The sequence below is a fragment of the Tursiops truncatus genome, chromosome 17 (genome assembly GCF_011762595.2).
Source record: "Tursiops truncatus isolate mTurTru1 chromosome 17, mTurTru1.mat.Y, whole genome shotgun sequence".
NCBI classification, from domain to species: domain Eukaryota; kingdom Metazoa; phylum Chordata; class Mammalia; order Artiodactyla; family Delphinidae; genus Tursiops; species Tursiops truncatus.
In genome coordinates, this window is record NC_047050.1 from 42,487,602 (window position 1) to 42,515,306 (window position 27,705).

General features: G+C 34.7%; 1 protein-coding gene across 7 annotated transcripts in view; it reads left to right on the forward strand.

Moving 5' to 3' along the window:
- The window catches only part of VPS13B (vacuolar protein sorting 13 homolog B), a 797,029-nt gene that overhangs the window by 363,661 nt on the left and 405,663 nt on the right, over nucleotides 1-27,705 (forward strand). For all 7 annotated transcript variants that reach the window (XR_012327280.1, XM_033843006.2, XM_073794628.1 and 4 more), the window contains one exon: nucleotides 23,267-23,487. Coding sequence is in view for 6 of the 7 variants with exons in the window: in XM_033843006.2 (XP_033698897.1) it covers nucleotides 23,267-23,487 (221 nt within the window). In the remaining variant the exon portion in view is untranslated. The remainder of the gene's footprint in view (nucleotides 1-23,266; nucleotides 23,488-27,705) is intronic.

Here is a 27,705-nt window from a genome sequence, read left to right on the forward strand (position 1 = left end):
TGTTGAGTTGTAAGAGTTCCTTATATATTCTGATATTAGACACTTATTAGATATGTGATTTGCAAATATTTTCTCCCATTTCTCCCATCCTCGATTTCTCCTGTTATCTGTTCACTATCTTGTTTGAATTTATTTAGTTGTTTAAATAACAGTTTTTTTCCTTTATACTGTAATATATGTTATTTTAATTCCTTTTTTCTCCTGCTATATTGGAAAGTATTCCTTAACTGTTTTTCTTTCAATCTTAGAAATTAACACCCTTTCCTCAAAGTCAGCTCTGGTCCTAGAAATATTAAGCTGCATATTTAATTTATTAAATTATGCATTAAATCAAGTTATTTACTCTGCTCCTGAACAACACACAGGTCTTAAAATACTTTAATTCAATCATCCTCTCTGGATTAATGGTTTATCACTTAAAAAAATAATTGCTTATATTTATTGCATATATATAATCAGGGCAGGGTTTGGAAAATTTATTTAGTAAGGAGCCAGATAGTAAATATTTTCAGTTTTACCAGTTATGTGGTCTTGTTGCAACTACTCAACTCTGCTTTGGAGTGCAGAAGCAGCCGTAGGCAATATGTTGATGAACTGACATGACTCTGTTTCTTTGAAACTTTATTTACAAAATCTGATAGCCAGATTTGGTCATGGGCCATGTTTGTGGACTCCTATACTAGTGCCTTACTAGACATTCCTTCTTACAATTCAGTCCTTTATTCTATCTCAGACCATTTTCCTTTTGCCTTTTAGTGATGATATGTTGTTAGCAAACTTAATTTTGTTTGTTTGAAAATGTCTTTATTTTGCCCTCCTTTTTGAAAGATATATTGGTGGATATATAATTTCTTTGTTGGTAGTTATTTTTGTCTGACCCATTAAAAATTCCATTGTGCTGACTCTTGCTTTTCATTGTTCTATTGACAATGAAAATATTTATCTGCAATGTCCACTTGCAGTTTGTGTTTCTTTGAAGGTATTTTGTCCTTCCTCTCTGGCAGCTTTCAGAATTTTTTAAATCTTTGTGTTTTAAAGTTTTAGTGTTGGTGTCTTTTATGAGTTCTGCAAGTTTTCTGGCATAATATCTTCAGATATTGCCTGTGCCTTATTCTTTCTTAAATATATTTTAGAATTTTTCACATTTTTACTGTATTATTCTTGTCTCTTCTTTGTACTTTTATATTTTTTCTCTTTGACTTGCTGACCTGCATTCTCAGTAATTTCTTTAATCTGATCCTCCATTTCATTAATTTTTTAAAGCTGGGTCTAATATGCTGTTAAACAGTTATTCATTGAATTTTTTGAATAAACTTTTATAGAATTCAAATATATCATATAGAAAACTGCTCAACTCTTAGTTCACAGCTTGATACATTTTATAATAAACCTACCCCTGTTGCCTACATCTGAATCAAGATCAAAAATATTACCAGCACCCAGGAGATCTTCTCTAGTTCCTTGCGAACCTCTTTCTTCAGATTCAAACTGCATCTTGACATCTAAAACCATAAATTAATTTACCCGTTTTTGAACTTTGTAGCACTTTATTAAATTTTTACTTATGATATTCTTTTCATTTTGATTGATTTTTTTTTTTTCTTTTTTGCGGTACGCGGGCCTCTCACTGTTGTGGCCTCTCGCATTGCGGAGCACAGGCTCCGGACGCACAGGCCTAGCGGCCATGGCTCACGGGCCCAGCCGCTCCGCAGCATGTGGGATCTTCCCAGACCGGGGCACGAGCCCGCGTACCCTGCATCGGCAGGCGGACTCTCAACCACTGTGCCACCAGGGAAGCCCTTGATTGATTTTTAAAACTCCTTTTTATTCATAATTTTCAAGGCTTCTTTGTGTTTCTTGATACATGAATCATTTATTTTATATTATTGTCTAATTCTTTAATCAGCCTTACTTGTGAGCAAGGATGTTCAATTTCACCAGTTTTGAAATGCCTCAAGCGATTTGTTTTGTTTACCTCTGAGTTTCTGGCTTCTCTCATTCCATGGCATTAATAGTCTTTACTTTTTGGAGAAACTCATTAATGATTTTAAGGAGGTATTGTGTGTGTGCGTGCGCGTGTTTGTGTGTGTAAACAAATATAAGTTTTAATCATACTATGTGTTACATATAAACATTTTATAAATACATTCATCATTTTCATTTGTTTTTAGTGCAAGGGTCATTCAGGGAATGAAATCTACCATTGTTTCTGGAAATAGAATCCCCCAGTGAGGTTAAAGATGTTATGACAATATTATAGCCCCCCCTTAATGGATTTTATGAAAGGGCTGATGTGTACTACCGTACTATTTGTTATCTCTTCAATACTCTTTTCAAATCCCTCTTACTCCTGCAGCGCTCCTGCCAACTTCAACTGTTTGTCCTTTTCATTTGATAAATTGTTTTATTCTTATCTTGTTTTTCCAATATATTATGAATGTCTTAAGAGCTACAGAAGTCTCCATCTTTAAAGCATAAGATGTTATTATATTCTCTGATTTTTTTTCCAGAACTGATGAGTTAGAATCTTAGTTTATTTTCAACTTTTAAAAATATCATACACCAGATGGAGAGGACTAGAATCAAATAGAAACTTCTAAAGTCTATTTTTCATACTCCCTAGGAGACTATAGAGTGACTATATAATCAACATTGAAACCTAAATTTTACTTCAGGTTTCAGTTTTTTAACCACCTGGTTATTCTCATTGGCCAAACCTACCTTGAGGAAAGGAGATTATTTCAAGATATTTAAAACTTCTTCAGGCATTAAAAATCTGTAGATATTAACTTATGAAAGACCATAAGTATATATTTTTTCTTCATTTTAAATGTTGTTTGTAAAAATATTTGAGTATAACCCTTTGATGCATACATGTAAAAAGTAGTTTACTCTTTATCTTTATACCTGTGCATAGATTGAGAAAGAATCTTGAGGTCTGTTCACTTTCAGTTTTCAACTAGTCCTCCTGGTTTCAGTGTCATTCCACATTCTCTTTTTCAGACATATTTGAGTATTGGAACCTGTTGAAGGATGGTTGTCATGAATCAGATTGATCCTTTATGGTTTATCTCTCTGGGCCTCAGTCACTTGCTATTTATCTATTATATTTATATGTTTAAAAATTTCATGATATTACTTATCTGCTGTTTTGTCCTCTCCTGTTCTCATCCTCATTTTGAGTTATAATGCTTTTTTTCTCTCTCAGTGTCATTTTGCTGGTTTCAGAATGTAGATAAATATTTTCAATCATTCATGATCAACCAGATATGCAGTGTATCTAAATCTATACCACCTTCCGATTGCGCTTCTTTCTAGTCTGCTTCTCCAATACTATTATTGTTTTATGTTCAACTCATTTTTGTTCAGTAAATGTTTTTTGATAATTGTAGATGATGGATTTGGTGGGGTTCTGAGAGGGCATGGGCTCAGGGGAAGATAGGAAAATTGGAGGCAAGGAGATTAGATATTGCATCTAGCTATTATAGTTGTCTGGAAACATGACTGTCAGAACCAGAATGGTGGTGATAGGGATGGAGAAAATGGGAAAGAATAGAGAAATAGTTAACAAAAAAACTGGCAAAACTTTGTGACTGGATTAGTTATAGATAGTGAAAGAGAAGTAAATGTGTAGAATAACTCCATGGTTCCTAGCTTGGACGTGTGTAGACATTTATATGGTTAATATTATGATTACAAATGAAGAAAGAGGTTTAGTTTTGGGTGTGGAAGCTGGGAAGGATGAATTTAGGTTGGCACATACTGTAGAGTGTTTGTGGGACATTCAGGTAAATATATCTAATAAGCTGTTGCATATATGGGTCTAGAGCTCAAAAGAGGAATCATTGTTAGAGATACACAATGTGATAGCAGGGAAGACCATGAAAAAAGATGTGATCACCTGAAATCACTTATGTAGAGACAAATAAGTATAATCCAGATAGAAAAAGGGGGGAACACTAATGTTCACTGGCTGAAAAGGAAAAAAAATAATCTATGTTGAAAACTGTGAATAAGGTAAGTACAGAAAAACCCATGAGGCAGTAGTGTCATGGAAGACACACAATCTAGTCATTTAAATGTAGCAGAGATGCCCAATAAGATGAGGACTAAAAGATGTGAAAGGGATTTGACAATTTTGGATGATTGGTTTTTCTTATCACCGTACTTTCAGAGGAATAGTGTTAATGCAGGTCAGATGATGGTGCCTTAAGGACTAAACAGAAAGTGAAAAATTGATATAACAAATTTCCAGTGTCTTTAAAAAAATATTTGAGAAAGGCGGAAAAGAGAGATGGTATTTAGATGTATATATACCTTGATATCCTTTGGTTGTACACAACAGAAACCAAGTCAGGATAATTTAAGCAAAAATGGAACTTAATGATGCATTGTCTGTATTCTACTGTAAGAAACAACTTTGAATTTTTAGTTAAAATTTTGATGTTTCACCATTTGACCCTGGTGGTTATGAAGACCGTGGTTTCAATTAAAACTTTCTTTATCTTTTTTTTTTTTTTAACTTGGATTCATAACTCCTGTGAAGTTATTTTTCTCTTGCTCTTTGTCTTTGGTGTTGCTTGGTTATCATACTGGAGTTCTAAATTTCTATTTAAACCTTAATTTTTGAATCTAGTTGTTTAGATTCAAAATACAGTGATCTAGTCATTATGATATGAACAAAATGAAAAAAAAACCCTTTAGCATTACAAAGATGATCAATAGGATGAACAAAAGCGTTCTCACTTTATAGATTTGAGCCTTCTATACTGAACTTGGACTTCAAAGTTCAAAATGAGGAACTGTTTGTTGAAATGTGTCATCTGATTTCAGTTGCCATGAGAAGGGAGAGATGATCGCTAATATAGCCAGATCCAATCTGTGTAGGGTGTGTGGGTCAAAATCAACATCTTGAGTTTCATTAGAGAGCATTTGCAGTGAGGCTTGCAGATGTAATTTGCTACATCTAGCTCACACCTCTGAGCAGATGGGTTTCTACCCTGTGCCTAGCAGAGGTTTGTTTTTCCTTTTTTGAAAGAGTTGCCTGTGACTTTAATAAAATATTTTGACAAAGTTGAAATGTAAAGATCATTTATAAATTAAAACTCTGCTATTGTTGGATTTAATGAGTTTTAATAGAAACTGATGTGAAAATTGTTGAGCATCTATGAAAAACATGAGGGCTATTTTTTCCATGTAATTCTGGTCACCTTAGTTGTTCATATGTATTATTACAGTATAGATATTTTTAAAATATCATAGTTTGATAATCATAATTTCCACTTGTTCTGAAAGATGATGATGTACTATAGCAGTAGTTTTTTTCCCAGCTTTACTCAGTGTCTTTGACTTTAATTCTTAAACCCTATGTAAATGAGATTGCCTGGGTAAAAGAGGAAGCTCAGAAAAGAGCTTGAGATTTGTTCTTGTTGGTGTTGTTTTTAAATAAATTTCTTGGAAGCCATCATACATGTATAACAAATGAAGTTAAGCTGTTGGACTGCCTAAACATTTTTAATATAATTGCTACAGACATTGTTCTCTTCTCAGTAGCTCACATTCATCCTGCTCAATCATTTGTTTACCTCTGGGTTCTATAACTTTTAAAGGCTAGACAAGGAACCTTACTTTATTTATTTCCTGTTAATCAATTTTGCATTTTCCACCCTCCCACACAAACACTTATTTTAAAAACAAAAACCAATATGGCAGATCTAATATCCTGCTCACCTTTTAAAAATAAACTATATAATTTACATTGCCTTAACAATATAATTTACATTGCAGATCTAATATCCTGCTCACCTTTTAAAAATAAACTATAATTTACATTGCCTTAAGATCTTAAAAATATGGTTTTTAAATGATACCAAGGTAACATTCTAATTAATGGGAATTTTTAAATTCAGATACAGTTGACATATAAAATTATGTAAGTTTAAGGTGTACAGCATGCTGATTTGACACACATATATTGCAATATGATTACCAGTGTGGTGTTAGCTAACATTTCTATCAGGTCACATAATTATCATTTCTTTTTTGTGGTGAGAACATTTAAGATCTAGTCTCTTAGCAACTTTGATGTGTGTAATATGTATTGTTGACTGAAAATCACTATGCTGTGCATTAGATCTTCAGATCTTATAGTTGCAAGTTTGCACTCTTTAGCAATATCTCTCCAATCTGTGTAGGGTGTGTGTATCCTTACCCTCCAGCCCCTGGTAACCACCATTCTTTTGTCTGAGTTCAGCTTTTTTAGATTTCATATACAAGTGATATACAGTAGTTGTCTTTCTCTGTCTGATTTATCTAAGTTAGTATAATGCCCTCATTAAAGGAAATTTGGAAAGCAAGTAACATATACAGGAGAAAATAAAAATCCCTTGATGATGACCACTTTTTTTAAAATAAAGAAGTGATTATTATTATTTTTTTAGTTTATTTATTTATCTTTGGCTGTGTTGGGTCTTTGTTGCTGCGCACGGGCTTTCTCTAGTTGCGGCGAGCGGCGTCTACTCTTTGTTGTGGTGCACAAGCTTCTCATTGTGGTGGCTTCTCTTGTTGTGGAGTGCGGGTTGTTTTATCTTTCAACTTTTTGTTATCACATATAATACACATATAATATTCATTATGTATAATGATTATATTCATTATAAAATTAGGATAATAATGCCTGATGAAATTTTCAGTCATGTTTTTTTCTCTTACTGTTTTATCATGAGTGTTTTATATGAAGTTAACGTTTTTTTGAATCCATTTCCATCTTAAAGTAAGAGGATTTAGACTCGCACCATTAAATACAATGGTAACTGTGAATTTTTCATAGATGCCCCTCATGAATTTGAGAAAGATCCTTTTTATTCTTAGTTTATTGAGACTTTTTACGCTGAGGTGGTTTTGGATTTTATCAAGTGTTTTTATGAATCTATTGAGGTGATCATGTGTGTTTTTCCCCTACTGTATGCTATTAATGTGATATATTTCATTAATCAATTTTACATAATTAATTGATTAAACTAATCTTTTTTTAAATTGGAGTATAGTCGTTTTACACTGCTGTGTCAGTTTCAGCTGTAGAGCAAAGTGACTCAGCCATACATATACATATATCCCCTCTCTTTTGGATTTCCTTCCCATTTAGGTCACCACAGAACACCAAGTAGTTTCCTGTGTTATACAGTAGGTTCTCATTAGTTATCTATTGTATACATAGTAGTGTGTGTGTATATATATATATATATATATATATGTCAATCCCAATCTCCCAATTCATCCCACCCTCCTCTTTCCCCCAAACTAATCTTGTATTTGGGGATATAGACCATTTGGTTATGGCGCGTCATCTCTTCATATGATGCCGAACACGGTTTACCTTTTTATTTTTTTATCTGTATTCATGAGGGATTTTAGTCTATAGTTTCCTGACAGTGTCTTTGGTTTTTATATCAGGGTAATGCTGGCCTCATAGAATGAGTTGGGAAGTCTTTTCTCCTCCTCTATTTCTGGAAGAGTTTGTGGAGTATTGGCATTATTTCTTTAAATATTTGATAGAATTCGCCAAGTGAAGGCATGTGGAATTGGTGGACTTTTTTTTTAGTGGAAAATTTTTAAATGAATAATTCAGTCTCTTTATTTGTTATAGGTCTGTTCAAATTTTCTATTTCCTTTTTAGTCAGTTTTAATAAATTGTGTCTTTCTCGAAAGTTGTCCCTGAGTCTAGGTTGTCTAATTTGTGAGGATATAATAGCATTGTTCATTATAAGGGTTGTTGTTTAACCTTTTAAATTTATTTAGGGTTAATAGTAATATTCCTTCTCTAATTCCTGATTTTACTTGTGCTTTCTCTCCTTCTTTGAGGTTAGCCTAGCTAAAGGGTTATCAGGTTGCTATCTACTCAGAGAACCAACTTTCAGTTTCGTTGGTTTTTTTCTTATTGGTTTTCAGTTGTCTGTTCCATTCCATTGTGGTCTAGAACATATATGGTATGATTTTAATCCCTTTAAATTTATTAAGAATTGCTTGATGGCCTAGCATATGGTCTGTTTGGGAAAATGTTCCATGTGTGCTTGAATGGTTGTTCTGTAGTAGTTGGGTACAACATTCTATGTATGTCAGTTAGGTTGGTTGGTTGATATTGTTGTTCAGTTCTTCTATAACCCTACTGACTTTCTGTCTAGTTATTCTGTCAATTATTGAAAGTACTAGAGTATTGAAATTTTCAAGTATTTTTATTTAGTCATCCATTTTTTATTTAAATTCTGTCAATTTTTGCTTCATAGATTTTGAAGCTCTGTTGTTAGATGCATATGTGCATATATCTGTTACGGATTCCTAAAATATTGATCCTGTTATCATTATGAAATGTCCATCTCTGCCTGTATAAAACGTATTTTCTTAAATCTATTTTATCTGTTATTTTTTATAGCTATTCCAACTTTTTTATGGTTATAGTTTTTATGGTATATCTTTTTCATCCTTTTTATTTAAACATAGTTATGTTTTTGAATGCAGGTATTTCTCTTTTAGACAGCATTTAGTTAGATTTTGATTTTTTTGTGCAGTCTGACAATCTCTTATTTTTAAATGGGGGGTTTAGACCATCTATATTTCATGTAATGTTGATGTATTTTAATTAAATTGGTCACTTGCTATTTGTTATCTGCTTGTCTTGTTTTTTGTTCCCTGTCTCTTTTAATACCTTCTTTGTTTTAGGTATGTATTTTAGCATATCATTTTTTCATTTTCTCCACTGATTTTTTTTTTTACTATGTATTAATTTGTGATGGCTCTAAGGATTATATTATGTTTCTGAATTTATCACACTCCACCTCAGATATATTTTAACTTAATTCTGATAAATTATGGAAAAAATTTTTGAACATAGTTCTGTTCTCTATTCATTTCTGTTCACACATATATCACACCTCTATGTATCGTAACCCAGCAATACAGTGTTATATTCATTGCTCTGTATAGTCAACTGCCTTTTAAAGTACTTGAGAGGAGAAATGAGAAGTAATACATATATAGAATTTTTCATATTAACCCACTTATTTGTCGTATCCAGCACTCTTCATTTCCTCCCATGGATTTGAAGTAGCACCTGAAGGACTTACTTTAGTATTACTCATAAGGCAGCTTTGCTAGCAATGGATTCTCTCAGCCCTTGTTGATCAGAGAATGTTTTAATTTCACCTTAATATTTGTAACATAGTTTTTCTGGATGTAGAGTTCTTCGTTGACAATTTATTACTTCCTTTCATGTATCTGGATGTGATTTTCCACTGCCTTCTGAATCAATTATTTCACGTAGAAGTCAACTTTTAAACATATTGATTTTCCACTATATGTGATGAGTTATTTTTCTTTTGCTCCTTTTAAGAACTTCTCTTGTTCTGTAGTTTTCAACAATTGGACTATAATATCTATAGGTATTTATGTTTCAGTATTCATCCTATTTGAGCTTGGTTGAGCTGCTTGGATGTATGTACTAATGTTATTCATCAGTTTGGAGATTTTTCAGCCATTATTTCTTCAAATATTTTTGTGCTCTTTTCTTCTCACCTCTGGGCCTTCCATTTTAGGTTAGTACACTTCAGCTCTCTGAGGCCCTGTTAATTTTTTCTTCAATACATTTTTCTTGTTTTTCAGGATGGATACTTTTTTTTTTTTTTTTTTTACTTTCAGGAATTGTAGAACATTGATTTTATTGTCGTGTTTTTGCACAAGCAGTAAATAGGCTAACATTTCAGGTACAGGGTAATTATTCTTGAAAAGCAAGCCATCAAAATCAAGTTTGTAGTTAACGGCCCGACATGTTGACAGGAGCTATGTGAAAGTCCCAGAGATGTCTCTGAGTTACTGAAAATGTTAAAGATCAGTGTGCTATGCAGGCAGGAGAGAGATGCAAAGGTAGACCCCCTCTGGGGCATTCTGTGGAATACAGATATGCTGGGCTAGTTCCCATACAGGCTGATGTGGAGGAGGTTCTGGGAGGGGTAATTTCATGTCCACCATTGCTCCTGTCCCTTCCGTTAATGCCACAAGACTTCTAAGGACAGTATGTGGCATTAACACACTTATTGTTCCAATCTTGGAGTTTTACTCACGTGGCAGCAGAATGCACAGGTACAGAAAGTGTATCTACACCATGCCGGAAGTGGGGTTGGTGGGGGGTGGGGGCACTGCATTAGATTCCACAGGCCAGTGGGGGATTTAAACACTCACACCTCTAGCTTCTAAGGAAAGCTGCGACTTAAGACAAATCCTAAGAGTTTACTTAGGCTTTGATTCAAGGACATGATGGCTTTGCCTTCCTAGATGCTCTCCTTGCCAGTAGGGTCATGTCTTGGATTTGTTGGATGGCTGATGCTGCTCCTCTGTTAGGCCAACAAGGAAAGGCTTATGGTACAGACCTTTACATGGCAGATTGAGTGAGAATGGTGCCTGCATCCTGGGGAGACCACTGTCTCTGGACTCTGGACAAATCTTGGTCTGACTGATCTCCCTGGCTACCTCAATGACCCCAAGTGCCCTGCCTGTTTTTCTAGATCCTGAAGATCCTGATAGCATTGGCTATTCTTATGTGTTTGTATATAATGAGAGATGTTGAATGCTTACTTGAATAGACTTGAACACAATCCCGAAGTACATTTCTTTAGCATGGACGTTCTTCTGCCTCCCAGAGGCAGTCGTTTGGGGATTATCTGTTTTTCCTGGTCTCCTTTTGGTTTTCTTCCCTAGTCAGATTGGATAATTTCTATTGATCTGTATTTAGGTTCATTGATTGTTTTTTTCTTCTGCCAGCATGAATCTGCTATTGAGCTTCTCTACTAAATTATTCATTTCAGTCATTGTACTTTTCTACTTTAAATTTTGATGTGGATTGGGATTGACATATATACACTAATTTGTATAAAAAAGTTAACTAATAAGTGCTGTATAAAAATAAATAAATCAAATAAAATTTTGATTTGGTTCTTTTTTGTATTTTCTTTCTCCTTATGAGATTATTGATTCATTGTTTTCATACTTTCCTTGAATTTTAAAAAATCTTTTTCTCTAGTTCTTTGAACACATTTATAATAGCTAAATTGTTGTCCTTTGTTATGCTTCATGCTACATCTGTGGGCACATAGAGACTGTTTTTATTGACTGTGTTTTTTTTCCTGAAATAGGGTACACTTTCCTATTTCTGTGTTTGCCTAAAATTTTTAAAATATTCAGAATTTTAAGTGTGTGCATATGTATTCTTCTTTTTCCCCGGAAAGTTGTTGTTCTTTTATGCAAGTTTGCTTCTTTGTAAAGTCACTTCCTTGGGCTAAATCTGTTCCTTCCTAACTGTGTGACCACTGATGTCTCAGCTCGATTTTGTTCTGTTCTTATTATTCTTGGTTTTAATTTGAACCCTGGCTTTTTAGGTATCACCCTTGTGTCTTCTTATCTTAGTGGTCAGCCAAAATTGAACAGAGGTAGTTCTCAAATAAGGCTTTTGTCCTCTACTAATAGATAGATCTCTATATGTGTTAGGATTGTGTATTCAGTGTTCTGGCCATTCTCATACCTGCCAAACTTTTACTTTCCTCTGAGCCCTTCCACATGTCCTCTATACATATGTGTAGTCTCATGGTTGTTTAGGAGTGTCCAGATAACTCAGTTCTTCTGCATCCACTGTGCTTGTGTGTCACGTCAGTCAGGAATATGCTTTCCCCAGTCACATTCACAATCTCAGGCTAGTAGAGCTGTTGGCCCTCCCTGTTCAACCATTACTGAGATCATCATTTCAATGACAAGACTTCTGGGTGTGGTTGTTGTTCACTACTCCAGATCAGGTGACCTCTTTTTGACCATGGCAACAGTGCCTCTAGTTTTTGTGGCCTGCCTTACACTGGCAGAACCTCCTGGACTTTTGTTTGCTGGGAGTTTTTTGATTACTGATTCAATTTCATACTAGTGATCAGTTTGTTCAGATTGTCTATTTCTTTCTGATTCTGTCTTGGAAGATAGTATGTTCCTAGAAATTTATCTGTTTCTTCTAGCTTGTCCAATTTTTTGGCATATAATTGTTCATAGTGTTCTATTGTGATTTTTTATCTCTGTGATATTGGTTTTAATTTCTCCTCTTTCATTTCTCATTTTGTTTATTTGGATCTTCTCTCTTTCTCTCACTCTCTTTTTTTTTTTTCCTTAATGAGCCTGGCTAAATAAAGGCTTATCAATTTTGTTTATTTTTTCAAAAAAACAGCTCTTGATTTCATTGATCTTTTCTGTTGTTTCTTTCATCTCTATTTCATTTATTTCTGCTCAGATGTTTATTATTTCCTTCTTTTGACTTTAGGTATCATTTGTTCTTCTTTTCCTAATTCCTTTAGATGGCAGGTTAGTTTTTTATTTTAGAATTCTCTTGTTTCTTGATATAGGCCTTTATTGCTATAAACTTCCTTCTTAGAACTGCTTTTGCAGCCTCCCATAGATTTTGGAAAGCTGTGTTTTTATTTTCATTTGTTTCATGGTATTTTCTGATTTCCTCTTTGATTGACCCATTGGTTTTTTAGGAGCATGTTGTTTAATGTCCATGGGTTTGTGTCTTTCCCATTTGTCTTCCTGTAATTCATTTCTAGTTTGATACTGTTGGGGTCAGGAAAAAAATGCTTGCTGTAATTTCTGTCCTCTTAAATTTGTTTAGACTTGTTTTGTGACCTAGCATGTGATTTATCTTGTAGAATGTTCCATGTGTACTTGAAAAGAATGTGTATTCTATTTTTGAATGGAATATCCTCTAGATATTTATTAAGTCTAACTGGTCTAATGTATCATTTAAGACCACTGTTTTCTTATTGATTTTCTTTCTGGGTGATCTGTCCATTGATGTAAGTGGAGTGTTAAAGTCCTCTACTATTATTGTATTGATATTATGATCAATTTCTTCCTTTATGTCTATTAATATTTGCTTTATGTCTTTAGGTGCTCCTATATTAGGGGCATATATATTAACAAATGTTATAGGCTCTTCTTGTATTGTTCCCTCTATCATTATGTAGTGCCCTTCTTTGCCTTTTGTTATAGACTTTGTTTTAAAGTGTGCTTTGTCTAATAAGTGTATTGCTATCCCTACTTTATCATTTCCATTTGCATGAAATATCTTTTTACCTCCCCTCACTTTCAGTCTGTGTGTATCTTTAGCTCTGAAGTGAGTCTCTTATAAGCAGCATATAGATGGGTCTTGTTTTTCTTATCCAATAGGCCACCCTGTGTCTTTTGGAGCATTTATTAGCTCATTGATGTTTAAAGTGATTATTGATAGGTATGTACTTATTACCATTTTGTTACTTAGTTTTTTTGGGTTGCTTTTGTACTTCTTCTTTGTTCTTTTCTTCCTTTAGTTTGTTCCTTTGTGATTTTCTTTTTTGTTTGTTTGTTTTGTTTTTTTAGTGGTATTCCTATGTTCTTTTCTCTCTAGTTTTTGTGTACCTGTTGTAGAATTTTGATTTGTGGTTACCTTTGGGTTCATATAGGTTAACCTATATCTATTTGTTTTAAACTGGTAGTCATTTAAACTTAAGCACATTCTAAAAGATCTACATCTTTTACACCCATCCCCCATGTTTTGTTTTTGAAGTCATATTTTACATTTTCATGTTTATCCCTTAACTCTTTATTATAGCTAAAGTTGATTTTACAATTTTTGTCTTTATTTATTTTTTAAAATTTATTTATTTATTTATTTATTTATTTAGGCTGTACCAGGTCTTAGTTGCAGCACATGGGATCTTCGTTGTGCCATGGTTGTTGTGGCATGTGAACTCCTTAGTTGCGGCCTGTGAACTCTTAGTCGTGGCATGTATGTGGGATCTAGTTCCCCGACCAGGGATCAACCCTGGGCCCCCTGCATTAGGAGTGTGGAGTTTTACCCACTGGACCACCAGGGAAGTCCCTACAATTTTTGTCTTTTAATATTTGTACTACCTTATTTAAGTGGTTGATCCACAGCCTTTAGTATATGTTTCCTTCTACTTGTGGGATTTTTCCTTTCCTATAGATTCTTCTTTTTGTAACCTTTTGTTTTCCACTTAGCAAAGACCCTTCAACATTTCACTTATTACTGATGAACTGTTTTAGTTTTAGTTTTTGCTTGTCTGAGAAGTTTTTTTATTTCTCCTTCAATTCTGAATGATAACCTCGCTGGGTAGAATAACCTAGGTTGTAGATTTTTCCCTTTTAGCACTTTCAGTATATCTGCCACTCCCTTCTGGCCTACAAACTTTCCACAGAAAAACCAGCTGATAGCCTTATGGGGGTTCCCTTCTATGTGATTCTTTTTCTCTTGTTGCCTTTAGAATTCTTTCTTTAACTTTGGCTGTTTTAATTATGATGTGTCTTACTGTGGGTTCATCTTGTTTGGGACTCTCTGTGCTTCCTCTATCTGGTTACCTGTTTCTTTCTTCAGGTTCAAGTTTTCAGCCATAATTTCATCAAATACATTTTTGACCCCTTTCTTTCTTTTCCTTCTGGGACCCCTATGTCATGAATGTTAGTATGCTGATGTCCAGAAGTCCCTTAAACTGTCCTCATTTTTAAATTTGCTTTTCTTTTTGCTGTTAGTGCTAGAGCCAGGTGTGAGCTTGGAGCTTCTCCTGTGCTCAGTGGTCATCATCCACATGTGGGTAGGTAGGGTAGGATTCCCAGATGCTGGGCAAGAAGCCCTGAAGGTCAGTCTGAATTGGTTCCATTCCCTCTAAGTTTGTACTATACTCCCTCCTGGCAATGACACCTTTGCCCCAGAAGGGAGTACTGCTGGAACAAAGAGGGCCTGGAGAAGGGTTCCCAGTGTGGAGTGCCATTTGAGCTGTAACGTTCATGACACAGCAATCAGAGCTCCAGATGGCTCGTAATCCACCACTCTCTGTCAGTGCCAGTAATGTCTGCTCTTGCCCTGTTCAGATGCAATGCAGGGTCTGACTGGTTCCATCCCCAGGTGCGTACTTTCCTTGGCAGTGTCAGCCATTGCCCTGGAGGGAGCTGAGCCAGACAGAGTAAGAGGGGCAGGAGCAGGCACCTGCTGCAGGCAGGAGGAGCGCTTTGTCGCAGGAAACCCACCAGAGCCCTGGGCAGTTTCAGTTTGCTTCCTCTGCCTTGTTTCAAGGAGTTAGCAAGTTTGCGCATGCATTCTTCAGGAGTAGAGTCTTAGTTTCTTCTGTTAAGTCCCATTGCTTTCCACCAGCTAAGGGGACTTGTCTTCCTGGTTTTGGCTTCTAGGACTGAGGTGTCCAAAATGTGGTACAAGCCACTTACTCCCCGGGGAGGATCTTTGAGCCCTTGATATTACCCTCCTCTTCTGTGTCCCCTGTTAGGAGTACAGGTCCCCCTGATTGTTGCTTCTCCTACCTCTTGCCCGACTCCCTGTGGATCTTTCTTTACAGCCTTGGTTATAGAGTAGCCTTTCTGCCAGTCTCCAGTTTGTTTTCAGTGAGAGATGCTCCACATGTAGATGTATTTTTTTGATATGTTCGTTGTGGGAGATGAGTTCGGTGTCCTACTCTGCCAGCTTGATATCCTCCTCCTACACCACATTTTCTTTATTCATCTGTTGATAGACACTTAGGTTGCTTCTACATCTCAGATATTGTGAATAAAGCTTCTCTGAACATTGGGGTGCAGATATCTTTTTCTAGTAGTGTTTTTGTTTTCATTGGATAAATACCCTGAAGTGGAATTGCTAAATCGTATGGTGTTCTGTTTGTAATTTTTTGAGGAACTTTCATCCTGTTTTCCATAGTGGTTGTACCAATTTACATTCTCATCAACAGTGCAGAAAGGGTTCCCTTTTCTCTGCATCCTCGCCAACACTTGTTATTTATCATCTTTTTTGGTAATAGCCATTCTGACAGGTGGGAGATGTTATCTCATTGTGGTTTCAATTTGCACTTCCCTAATGATTAGTTTTGTTGAGCATCTTTTCCTGTGTCTGTTGGCCATCTGTATGTCTTCTTTGGAAAAATGTCTATTCAGATCCTCTGCCCATTTTTTAATCAGGTTGTTTTTATGATATTGAGTTGCATGAGTTCTTTATATATTTTGGATATTGTGGATTCTCAGTTTCTTGGAAGGAAGTGTAGCCTTGGATCGTTCCAACTATTTGACATTTAAGCTTCTTTTCTGAAGTTCTTGACAGTTTTTTGGGAAAAAATGACTTCTGGCCCTCATTGATAATTTTGTAAACTTTTTATACTTCCTTTAATACCTTTCCACTCCCTATAAAAGCTATTATAAATTTTCACCACTTTCCTCAAGGATATCTGATTATTTCCCCTACACAGCATACAACCTCCTTATTTCCTTAATGAAAGCATTGACAACTTCCCATCCAAACAGGGTCCTGATACAGGACTTTTACACTTACTGTTCACCTTCTAGAACACTTTTTTCCCAAGTAGCCTCATGCCTTATGTCTCTATGGAATGTCATTTTATCAGAGTGGCTTTTCTGGACTATCCTGTCTTAAAGTGGCAGCGCCCTGTTCTGTTACCCTGCTTAAGTGCTCTTCAGAACATCTAGGACCATCAACATACTATATGTCATTTAATTATTAGTTTATTATCCTTTTCACAACTAGAAGGCAAGATCCATGAGAACAGTGAGGTTATATTGTTCACTGCTCTTTTCCTAGATCCTAGAATAATATCTAGCATATATTTAATTCAGTAAATACTTGTTTAACAAATGAATCTACCTTACCTGGATTAAGTCTTTCATCTGCTGATATTGCTTAGGACCAAGCCATTTTTATTCATTTATCCATCTCAGTCCATCCCTCCCTCCCTTTCTCCTTTCCTTCCTTCCTTCCTTCATAAAGCAAATATTTATTGAGTGCATACTATATGCTATGCACTACATTTTTACGGAACTTGCTTCATCAATTATAACCTCCTTATTTAATCCTTGTTGTCATATAAAAATGCTAAAATTTCTTTCAGCTTACTCAGTTAACAGAACAAACCTCTTATTTGCAAATCCAATAGAAACCTTTTAATCCTTGATGTTCATTGATTCTTTTTTGAAATTCTTTCTTAACTTCTGGATAACCACTTTCCTTGATTTGTTTTCTGTGGATAGTGGCTACTCCTTTTGAATATCATTCATGGGCTCCTTTCCTCTACACTTTCTTTAAAGATAGGTGTTCTTCATATTTATAGCTTTACTAGGTATTCTCATCTATACCTGTACTTAACCTGTCACCTTTTCTCTGACAGTTTACAAATCTGTAAGATTGTCACATACCTGACTTCTTTGTTCCTTTTTTATATCCTTAGGTAACTGTTTGACCTAGATTGTCCATCAGTTGGCACTGATAACATGATAGAATCTTGTGCTACAGAGTAACATTTATTTTCAATACCAAAAATTGCTCTATTCCTAATTTCACAGCTAGTCCCTGGTCATACCTGTCAGCTTTAGCATGTTTTTAAAGTGGTTCATCTGAGCCCCAGGGAATGAAACCGTACTTGAGGTGCAAAGTTATGGATAAACATGATCACCAGGACTCAGGTTTTCTTCCATATAATTCCCTTCTGTATGAGGTTTTCACGAAATACAATACAATTCATTGATTCAGACTCTTTCATTTATCACACTTTTTTTAAAGTCTTTATTGAATTTGTTACAGTATTGCTTCTGTTTTATGGTTTTTTTTTTTTTTTTTTTTGGCCGTGAGGCGTGTGGGAGATCTTAGCTACCTGACCAGGGATCAAACCCACACCCCCTGCATTGGAAGGCAAAGTCTTAACCAGTGGACCACCAGGGAAGTCCCCAAACTCTTTAATTTAGTATTTGGAATAGTTTCTTGAACTGAAAGGGTCCTTGGGTCATCTATGAACTTCCTGTCTTCCAAAAAACTTCTTTAAATAATAATACCAAATAATGAAAGAAGTGAAATTAATCAGGACTTTACTTTTTACCTTTTTTTTTAAAAACTTTTTTGCTTTTTCTTTGATCTTTATTCTTATATCTTTTCTTTTGTCACTAAGTTGGTTCTTTTACTGTCATGAAATAGTCCACTCAGTTCTTGTGAAGGAAAAGGCATGAAATGGCTTAGCACTTCATGTGGGAAAAGCAGAGGAATTAGGAATTAGCATTTCTCCTCTAATACTAAGGGATAGTTAGAGCTAGGATATTTACCTAAGTCTCCTGGTGCAAAATCCAGGCTCATGCTGTAGAGGCAGTGTCATAGTGTTCTAATGCACTCAGTAAACCAGTTTATCAACTTAAGTAAATTGATATACTCTGTCAGTAATATAAAATGAATACACAAATGTGTATCTTTTATTCCTAACAAATACTCGTTTATTAGGAAGGTTAACATGGCAAAGCGTTTATGCATTAGTCAGTCTTGACTTTCATCTAATAGCAGTAAACAGTTCTTTTGCAGAAGTCTTGGGAAGGTAATAGATTTAACTCAAATTGACTAAAATGTCTACATGTACTATGTGTTATGTTAAGGGAAATGATAAGTGAATTTATTATCTAGGATGTTTGTGTTGTAAATGATTATAAGTATTTTTTATTATTTTTGTAAATATAATGTATATAGCTGAAAATGTTTTGGAAAGGGAATCATGTCTTAATCACTTTTTTTATGTTATTAAAGTTTTGAGGACACGGTGTTTGTAAAGTACATGTTCAATAAAAAGCTTAATGAGGAATAAATTCATTTATTTAAGAAAAAGCTAAAGTAGAAAACAATCAGGAAGCAAAAAATAGCATTTAAAAATAAGGATCTTTAAACTACCCTATATTTATTTTTTAAGTTATAATCCATATATCATATCACTGAGTCATGAGACCCAAGAAATATTTTATGATAATGTTTCCTTAATTATGTAAGTGTCTGTGTAATAATTTAAGTGAGGTAAGACGTGCCATTAGTTAGTGGTAAGTCACTTTAGAAAACGTTTAATTGTAACATATCTTGACAAGCTGTAGCAACTGAGGGTATGTCTTGTTAGCTGACCATATGACCTTAAATAAATTCTGCATTGCTATAATTTCGACACCTCTTTTAAAACTGTAATTACTGATATTTTAATTGCTTGAAGGACAGCACTAGTCTTTGAGGTTACTTTTAGTTTTAAAAGCAATAATTGTTCTGGTTTTGCCTTGTTTATATTTGCAGTCATAAGTTTTAAGGAATTTTAAAAAACAGTATTATATTTCTTTATACACTAATGAAAATTTGATGATTAAGTTATGATTAAACCAGTAATATTCAGACGTGAATACTAGTTAGCACTGAATGCTTTTTTTTTTAAATAAATTTATTTATTTTATTTATTTATTTTTGGCTGCATTGGATCTTCGTTGCTGCGCGCGGGCTTTCTCTAGTTGCCGCGAGCAGGGGTTACTCTTTGTTGCTGTGCGCGGGCTTCTCATCGCAGGGGCTTCTCTTGTTGCGGAGCACAAGCTCTAGGTGCGTGGGCTTCAGTAGTTGTGGCCCGCGGGCTCTAGAGCACAGGCTCAGTAGTTGTGGCGCACGGGCTTAGTTGCTCCACGGCATGTTGGATCTTTCCGGACCAGGGCTAGAACCCGTCTCCCCTGCATTGGAAGGCAGATTCTTAACCACTGCGCCACCAGGGAAACACACACACCCTTTTTTTTTTAATACATGCTGAGTTTATAAACATTTATATATGCACAAAGGCCTATGGAAGGATTAAAGAAGTGAATCAAGCACTGAATGCTTGGGTTTCTAGATATGAAGAAAATATTTCACAAATTTGAAATGAATTATCTATTTTATCATGATTTAATAATCATGATATTTTTCAGTATAAATTTTATATATTTATATAAATTTAATATATTTTTAATTTTTATTATTTTATACATGCAATACATTTTACATTTCCTAATACAAAGCAGTATTTTCTTCCAAAGTAGAAATTTGGTTACAGAGCAAATAAAACTATATGTTGCTCATTTTCATTTCCTTCTCTTCCAGGCATTTCAGCAGTTCTCCTCTGCCAGGAGAATTGATTATGCTTTATATCTTTTTTAATGCCTTCATTCCTCGAACATTCCCACTGCTTAAATTAATATCATGTAGAATTAAAGAAACCCTTTATCTCAACTGTCTGTAAATCAGTTTAGTGCTAAGTGGTTTGGGGAAACAGGGTCAGCACTTTTGGCTCATTTATGTTTGTAGAATACACTGCATCTGTTTCCAAATTGTTAACCCTCACAATTAGCAGTAAAATATTCCTCATTACACTATTTCATATTTGAAATAAAAACCTGCCTGAGACATACTGGATTGTGGGACATAGGGAAAAGAGTTAAGAAGAAGAGGAAAGACACCTTTTTGTTTGTTTCTAAAGACACGTAATGACTAAGGTTATGAAAGAAAGAAAACTGAGGGGGAGTATCTCTAATATTGAACAGTTTTCTTTCTTCATTTTCCATATTGATCTTTGTAAGGTGATTTACCTTGGTGCAAAGTATATATACTTTTTCCTATAATAAAGCACAGAATCTTTAGAAAGGGAAAGACCAATTCTCTTTGCAGAATATTGATCCCTGCCCACCAGTATTGAAGACTGTAAATTAGATGTATATGATCAGGGTCCCTCTCCCCCACTGTTGACACATGTATCACATAGTCTCACACTGAATTCTATTTATTCATTTTGTCTCAAAGCTTTGCCATATTCACTTTCTTTTACGTTAACTCATCTGAAGTTCATTAGTGTTTGGTTATCATTTTTTGAGAATTAATTTATTGGTATTCTTTGCTCTGTTAATAATATAGAGGTTTCACACAGAAATGAAATTTTCAGTCCTCCTGCTTTGTTTTTATTTTTTCTTGTTCTTTAGACAATTTGACTATTTCTGAATTCTGCCAGCAATAAATAATTTTTCTAAAATGAAAGACTCATTTTATAGCCTTAGCACTTTCTCATTAATGTTAAAATACTAGTCTTGAAGTTCTCAGAATAGTACATGATCCTGGTCCGTCATGGATATCTGAGCATATTTTATGGAGTTCTCAGAACAGTATATTGCCAGTGTTGTAAATAGATGAGGTGCTTTTTATTTTGGGGTGTGTGTGTGTGTACAAGGAATAGGTGTGCAGGTAGTGATGTGTTATGTTTTGATAATTTTTTCCACAGTGATTAATTGTGGGAATGTTTGTCATTACATGTTAAGCTCTTCTAGATAGAGTGTACTTTTTAAAATAGATGATATGCTTGTTAAATAAATGGAGTGTACTTTTTAAAATAGATGATATGCTTGTTAAATAAATGGATGTAAAATATTACCTTAAAAGGTTCTGTTTAAGACTTAGAATATGGTATACCTAATTTCAGGTTATGGTCTGATTCCAAAGAAGAAGCAGAGACACATATCTGAGATAGTACCAATGTCATTTGGAATTCTTTTTTTCTATTTCATGAATTTAAATGTGGTGCTTTTTACCCAACATAATCACCATTTAACATTTCTTGGATAACATAAAATTTGAAAGACTATGTATAGCTCACTACAGATTTTAAAATATGTAACCTGAAATCATTCCAAAGTATTTTAAGACAAATTTGGCAAAGCCTTTATTTTGTAAATAGCCTGGAACTTTGTGTAGGTTTTAAAATAATTTCAGAATTAGTTACAGATGATTTAAAGTTTGTCATTCTTTCCTGGGGGCAAAATATTTTAAGTCTTAAGACAGGCAGAGTACCACGATGCTGACCACATATTATTATGCAGTTTCCATTGTTTCCAGTCAAGTTGTTGTGGACTGCTATGTAGCTAGATTTATTTTATTATCCAGGTCTCAATTTCAAAGTTTCTGATTTTAATTTTCTTAACTACTTGATCAAGACATTTTGAATGTTCGAACATATGAGAATCTATCTTGTAGCATCCCCTGAGTATCACCATTCACAATTCAAATACTTATTTATATTCCTTTAGTATATATGTTTATAGCATGATCTACTTAGTTATTCACTTGGTATTTTTTTCCTTGCTAAAAAATAACATGAACCTAATAGTACGATGTGATCTGGTTCCAACTCTGTGTGAGCGTGTCCCACACTACAGGGGGGAAAAAAAAAGACTTGAAGGAAAAATAATAACAATGTTAATAGTGCGTATTCCTGGGAGTAGCAAGATGGAAGGTGAATTATGACTGGTTTTGATTTTTTTCTTTATATATTATATTTTCTAAGTTATTTTCAGTGAGACACTAGTACCTCTCTAATTAAAAGATAAATATTTTCAATTTGTTTTAGAACTAGATACTTAAAAAGAAGTCTGTATTATACTATCTATACTACCAAGTGCCAGTAGAATTGCAAAGTCAAAAATACAAGTCATAGGAACATATTTTCCATCAAATTGGCATCCCAGTAATGAATATTTACGAATGTTTTAATACTGAGTACATTTTTAATGCTATTTCACAAAGTATTTTATCTATAGCCACAATAAAAAAAAGATAGTTTTATCTCATAAATTTATATTAACAATTTTTTTCTCTGGTAAATCAATAAAAGGAAAAAATTTAAAACAATGAAAGAAATTTTGCTTTTAATTCTGAAATGTGAGTACTTTTATTTTTAAATAAAATATACTTGATTTAAAAATAACATATATAAGAATCACCAACTGAAGATATGTACGTGCGTCCTGGGTCTTAACCATCAGAGATTTCTGATCAAGTAGGTCTGAAGTAGAAACCAGGAATCTGTATTTTATATCAGCACCCATATGACTCTGATGCAGATGGTCCAACAGACCATAGTAAATTGTTTATTCTTTTTTTATTCTGCAGTCAGATCTGTGGTCACCTTTAGTTCATTTTCCTAATTTTCCTAATTTAACACATTCTCTGTGGTCTCCAAGATATAATGCATACATCCCAGCAGTTGCACTGTACAACCCACTAGTACAAGGGTGAGGGAAGAAAAAGTTAGAACTTGTATTTATATTTTTATCTCATTTCCTTAATTTCTACTTTTGTATGTTTTATAATGTACATTATTGATATAGTAGTATGTTATAATAAATATAAACATTTTTAAAAGGTAACTCTTATATAACATGTAAACTGTTTAACATGTTGGTCTCTGGGATACAGTATACGCTATTTATGATGCCATATTAACTGTTTTGTATTTCAAATATTAACAGTAGATACCTTACTATCAAGTGACAATTAACTATATTTTTGTTTGTGTGCCTCCCTACCCACTTTTGTACCCATTTTCAGGTGATGCCTTTCCTTGGACCATCAGCTTGCATCATTTCAGCATATACACCCTTTTTGGAAAACAAGTGACACTTTGCCTAGTGGAACCTATGGGTTGTACCTCTACTCTAGCTGTTACATCTCAAAAACTACTCGCTACAGGACCTGATATGAGGCATTCATTTGTTGTCTGTCTGCATGTTGACCTAGAGTCACTTGAGATAAAATGCTCGAACCCCCAGGTTGGTACATTTGATTTATGAAAGGAAATTTAAAATAATGTGATTTAAGAACAATTGTTACTCATTTTGTTGAAGGGTTTCTCTTCTATTAAGTGTCTTAAATTATTTTTAACAGGGCCATCAAGATCAGAATGGTTAGATTAAGTATTGCTTTGAAGTTCTCTCAAGTTTTGTAATTCAAACTCTTCTGAAAATGTAATGGTGGCAGCATAAATGCATCTTTTGGCTGATGGAATGAAATCAGTTACAGATGTAAAGTTTTTTAAACGGTGAAGAACTACTTTACTGTCAGACTGGAAGAGTCTATTGAAGTGATCAAATGTAATTTCCGATCAGTTTCTCACTCAAAACTTCTTTTGCTCAACATGCAGTATTTAAAAGAAAAAAAGCACTGTTTACTCTTTAAAAAAGGCATTTTGTTAATCCTTTAACATTCCAGTTGGGATAGGCCAAACATGTTATATTCTACAGTTTTATAATTTAGTATGAATTCAGATCTCCTGGGTTTGTACAAATTATTAATTACATATAATTTAACACTTGTTTCTTTGACCTCAAGCAGACTCTTGTATATTTTCTACACAGATTATCAACGTTGAATAGTATTTGAAATTATATTTTTAAAACAATACTTTTTAGAGTTTTATTGGATCTGTTAGGTCAATGTCGATAAATCTTTGTTTATTCCAGCATTAGTGGTGATGAGCTAGTTTTTAAAGTGTGTTTTTTTAAGTGGGTTCAAATATTATTCATATGTTATAGAGCCTCCTTACTGAAACCATCCTCCTTCTTTCCCCTCTTCTCTCTGCCTTGCTCCACCTACTGTATACTCTACAGTTTGGTTTAACTTTCATATATATTTGTGCATTTTGAAAAGATCGGACCTGCTAATTTAATCTTGGTGATGGCCTTATTAAAAAATACATACAGTTAGAATTATGATGAGGCAGTTATACTAAACTAATAGCTTATCCACCATTATGAAAGTAATTTCTTTTATAATCAGTAGTAAATTCTTTTGAACAATAGTAAATATTCCATATTAATGGCCATTTGCCATTCTATTATGACCCATAGTAGTATAGAAGAGAATAATTATGAAATGGCTTAACTCCTCTTAGATTATTCTTTGAATGCTACTGCTGATGGTTGTTGAAATGCATTTCCTAGAGGAAGGAAAATTTGTTGGTTGAATTGTGTCTCCAACAAAAGATACGTTGAATTCCTAACTTGTAGTATCTCATCATGTGACCTTATCTGTTAATAGGATCATTACAGAGGTAATCAAGCTAAAATGAATTCATTAGGGTGAGCCCTCATCTAGTTGACTGATATCCTTATAAAAAGGGAAATTTGGAAGTAGATAGTCACAGAGGGAAGTTGATGTGAAGATACACAGGGAGAGTGCCATGTGAATGGAGGCAGAGATTGGACTGATCCAGCTGCAAGCCAAAGAACACAAGGATTGCTGGCTACCTCCAGAAGAACCAGAGGCAACGAAGGATTCTCCTGAGTCCCAGAGCATAGCCCTGCTATTACCTTGAGTAGGGACTCTCTGATCTCCAGAACCATGAAACTATAAGTTTCTGTTGTTTTAAGCCACCCAGTTTATGGCACTTTTATATGGCAGCTCTAGCAAACAGATTATAGAGAAACAGATTCACCTTCTTTAGATCCTTTATCACAGAAGCTGTTAAAAGGGAAAAAATAGATTTAGTTCTGTCATAGCAGCAGAAGCCCATCTCAGCCCATCAGTCCCACTGATTATTCTATATACGCTGGGGGAAAAAAAGCAAAAACTAACAACATAAATGAATGTTCCCAATTTGGTTTTTAAATAATTGAATTGCAAAAAAGACTTTAAAACAGCTATTATAATTTTTTTTTATGAAGTGTAAAGGAAAGCAACACTGAATGAAAAACGTAAGAATTCTCAATGGAGAAGTAAAGTATAAAAACAATCAAATGGGGCTTCCCTGGTGGCACAGTGGTTGAGAGTCCTCCTGCCGATGCAGGGGACACAGGTTCGTGCCCCGGTCCGGGAAGATCCCACATGCCGTGGAGCGGCTAAGCCCGTGAGCCATGGCCGCTGAGCCTGCACATCCAGAGCCTGTGCTCCGCAATGGGAGAGGCCACAACAGTGAGAGGCCTGCGTACCGCAAAAAAAAAACAAAAAAAACAATCAAATGGAATTTGAGAATTGGAAATACAATATCTGAAAGAAAAAACCATACCATATGGGCTTAGAGGTGACCTGCATGTGACAGAAGAGTCATTGAACTTGAACATTGTGCATAGAAATTATGAATTTGGAAAACAGAAAAGAAAAGATATTAAAAATAGGATCGAATCTTCAGTGGTTGTGGGACGGAATGTTCAAATATATGTGTAATTGGAATTCCAGAAGATAAGGAGAAAAAGCTGGGGCCAGAAAAATATTAACAAATAATTGTACAAATTTCCCAAATTTGCAGAAAGAGATAGGCTTTTACATATTCATGACGTTTACCCAGTCCCAAGCATGTTTATCTTGGACACGTTGTGATTAAAATGCTAAAAACCAAGGATAAATTTTTTAAAAATCTTGAAAGCAGCTGCAAGAAGATACATTATATATGGCTTAATTTGAATGAGTGCCGATTTCTCATTAAAAACCATAGAGGACATGGGACTTCCCTAGTGGTCCAGCTGTTAAGACTCTGCGCTCCCAATGCAGGGAGCCCAGGTTCAATCCCTGGTCAGGTAACTAGATCCTGCATGCTGCAACTAAAGATCCCGCATGTGACAACGAAGATCTCGCATGTGGCAATGAAGATTCTGCTTGCTGCAACTAAGGGCCAATGCAGCCAAATAAATAAATAAGTAAATATTAAAAAAACAAACAAAAAACCCCACAGAGGGCAGAAGACATTAGAACAATATCTTTAAAATGCTAACAGAAAAACACTGTCAAGACAGTGTGCATGTCTCACAGAAATTAAAGTGAAATAAAGACACTGTACATGAAAGAAAACTAGGAAAATTGTCACCAGCACCTCTACTTTACAAGAAATACTGAAGGAAGTTCTACAAGTTAAAAGGGAGTGGTACCAAATGAAAACTTGGATCTTCAGAAATAAAGGAAAACCAACAGTAATGATAAATAGCTTGATAAATCTTTTTTTTTAACTATTTAAAAAAATACATATGACTGTGGAAAGCAAAATCCATAACACTGTCTGCTAGACCTTTCAATGCATGTGGATTTAATATACAAGACAACTTGGGACTTCCCTGGTGGCGCAGTGGTTAAGAATCCACCTGCCAATGCAGGGGACACAGGTTTGAGCCCTGGTCCAGGGAGATCCTACATGCTGTGGAGCAACTAAGCCCGTGTGCCACAACTGCTGAGCCTGTGCTCTGTAGCCTACGAGCCGCAACTACTGAGCCCACGTGCCACAACTATTGAAGCCCATGCACCTAGAGCCAGTGCTCCACAACAAGAGAAGCCACCGCAATGAGAAGCCCGCGCACCACAAGGAAGAGTAGCTCACTGCAACTAGAGAAAGCCCGTGAGCAGCAACGAAGACCCAACACAGCCAAAAAAAAAAAAAAAAAGACAACTTCATCATCAAGGTTAGTGGGGGATGGGCTAAGGGGACCGAGTGGTTGTCAGATTTCTAAATATCTCATGAAGTGGTACAGTATAAATTTAAAAGTAGACTGTGAAAGTTTTTCTACATATAATTTCCTAGAATAACTACTAAAAAAAAAAAAAGCAAAAATACAAAGAGATATAACCAAAATGCCAATAGATGAATTAAAATGAAATACTAACCAAAATGCCAATAGATGAATTAAAATGAAATACTAAGAAGTATTCAAATAATCTAAAGAAGTGAAGAAGTGGTAACAGAGTTACATAAAACAGAGGATGGAAACAGAAAACAAAAAATAAAATTGTAGAGATGATCCTGCCTTAGCAAGAATTACGTTAAATGTTATGATCCTAACTGGGAGTGTTTAGACCAGGATTCAGCAAACTAAGGCTTGCAGATAAATTTGGCCACATGCTTTTTTTCACATACTGTGTAAGGTTACCATCATGCTACAACCACAGAATTAAGTAACAGCAAGGGAGAACACTATGTAGCTCACAAAGTCTAGAATATTTACTATCTGACCATTTACAGAAAGTCTTCTGACCCCTGGTCCAACTGCTCCTATTAGGGTAGGAAT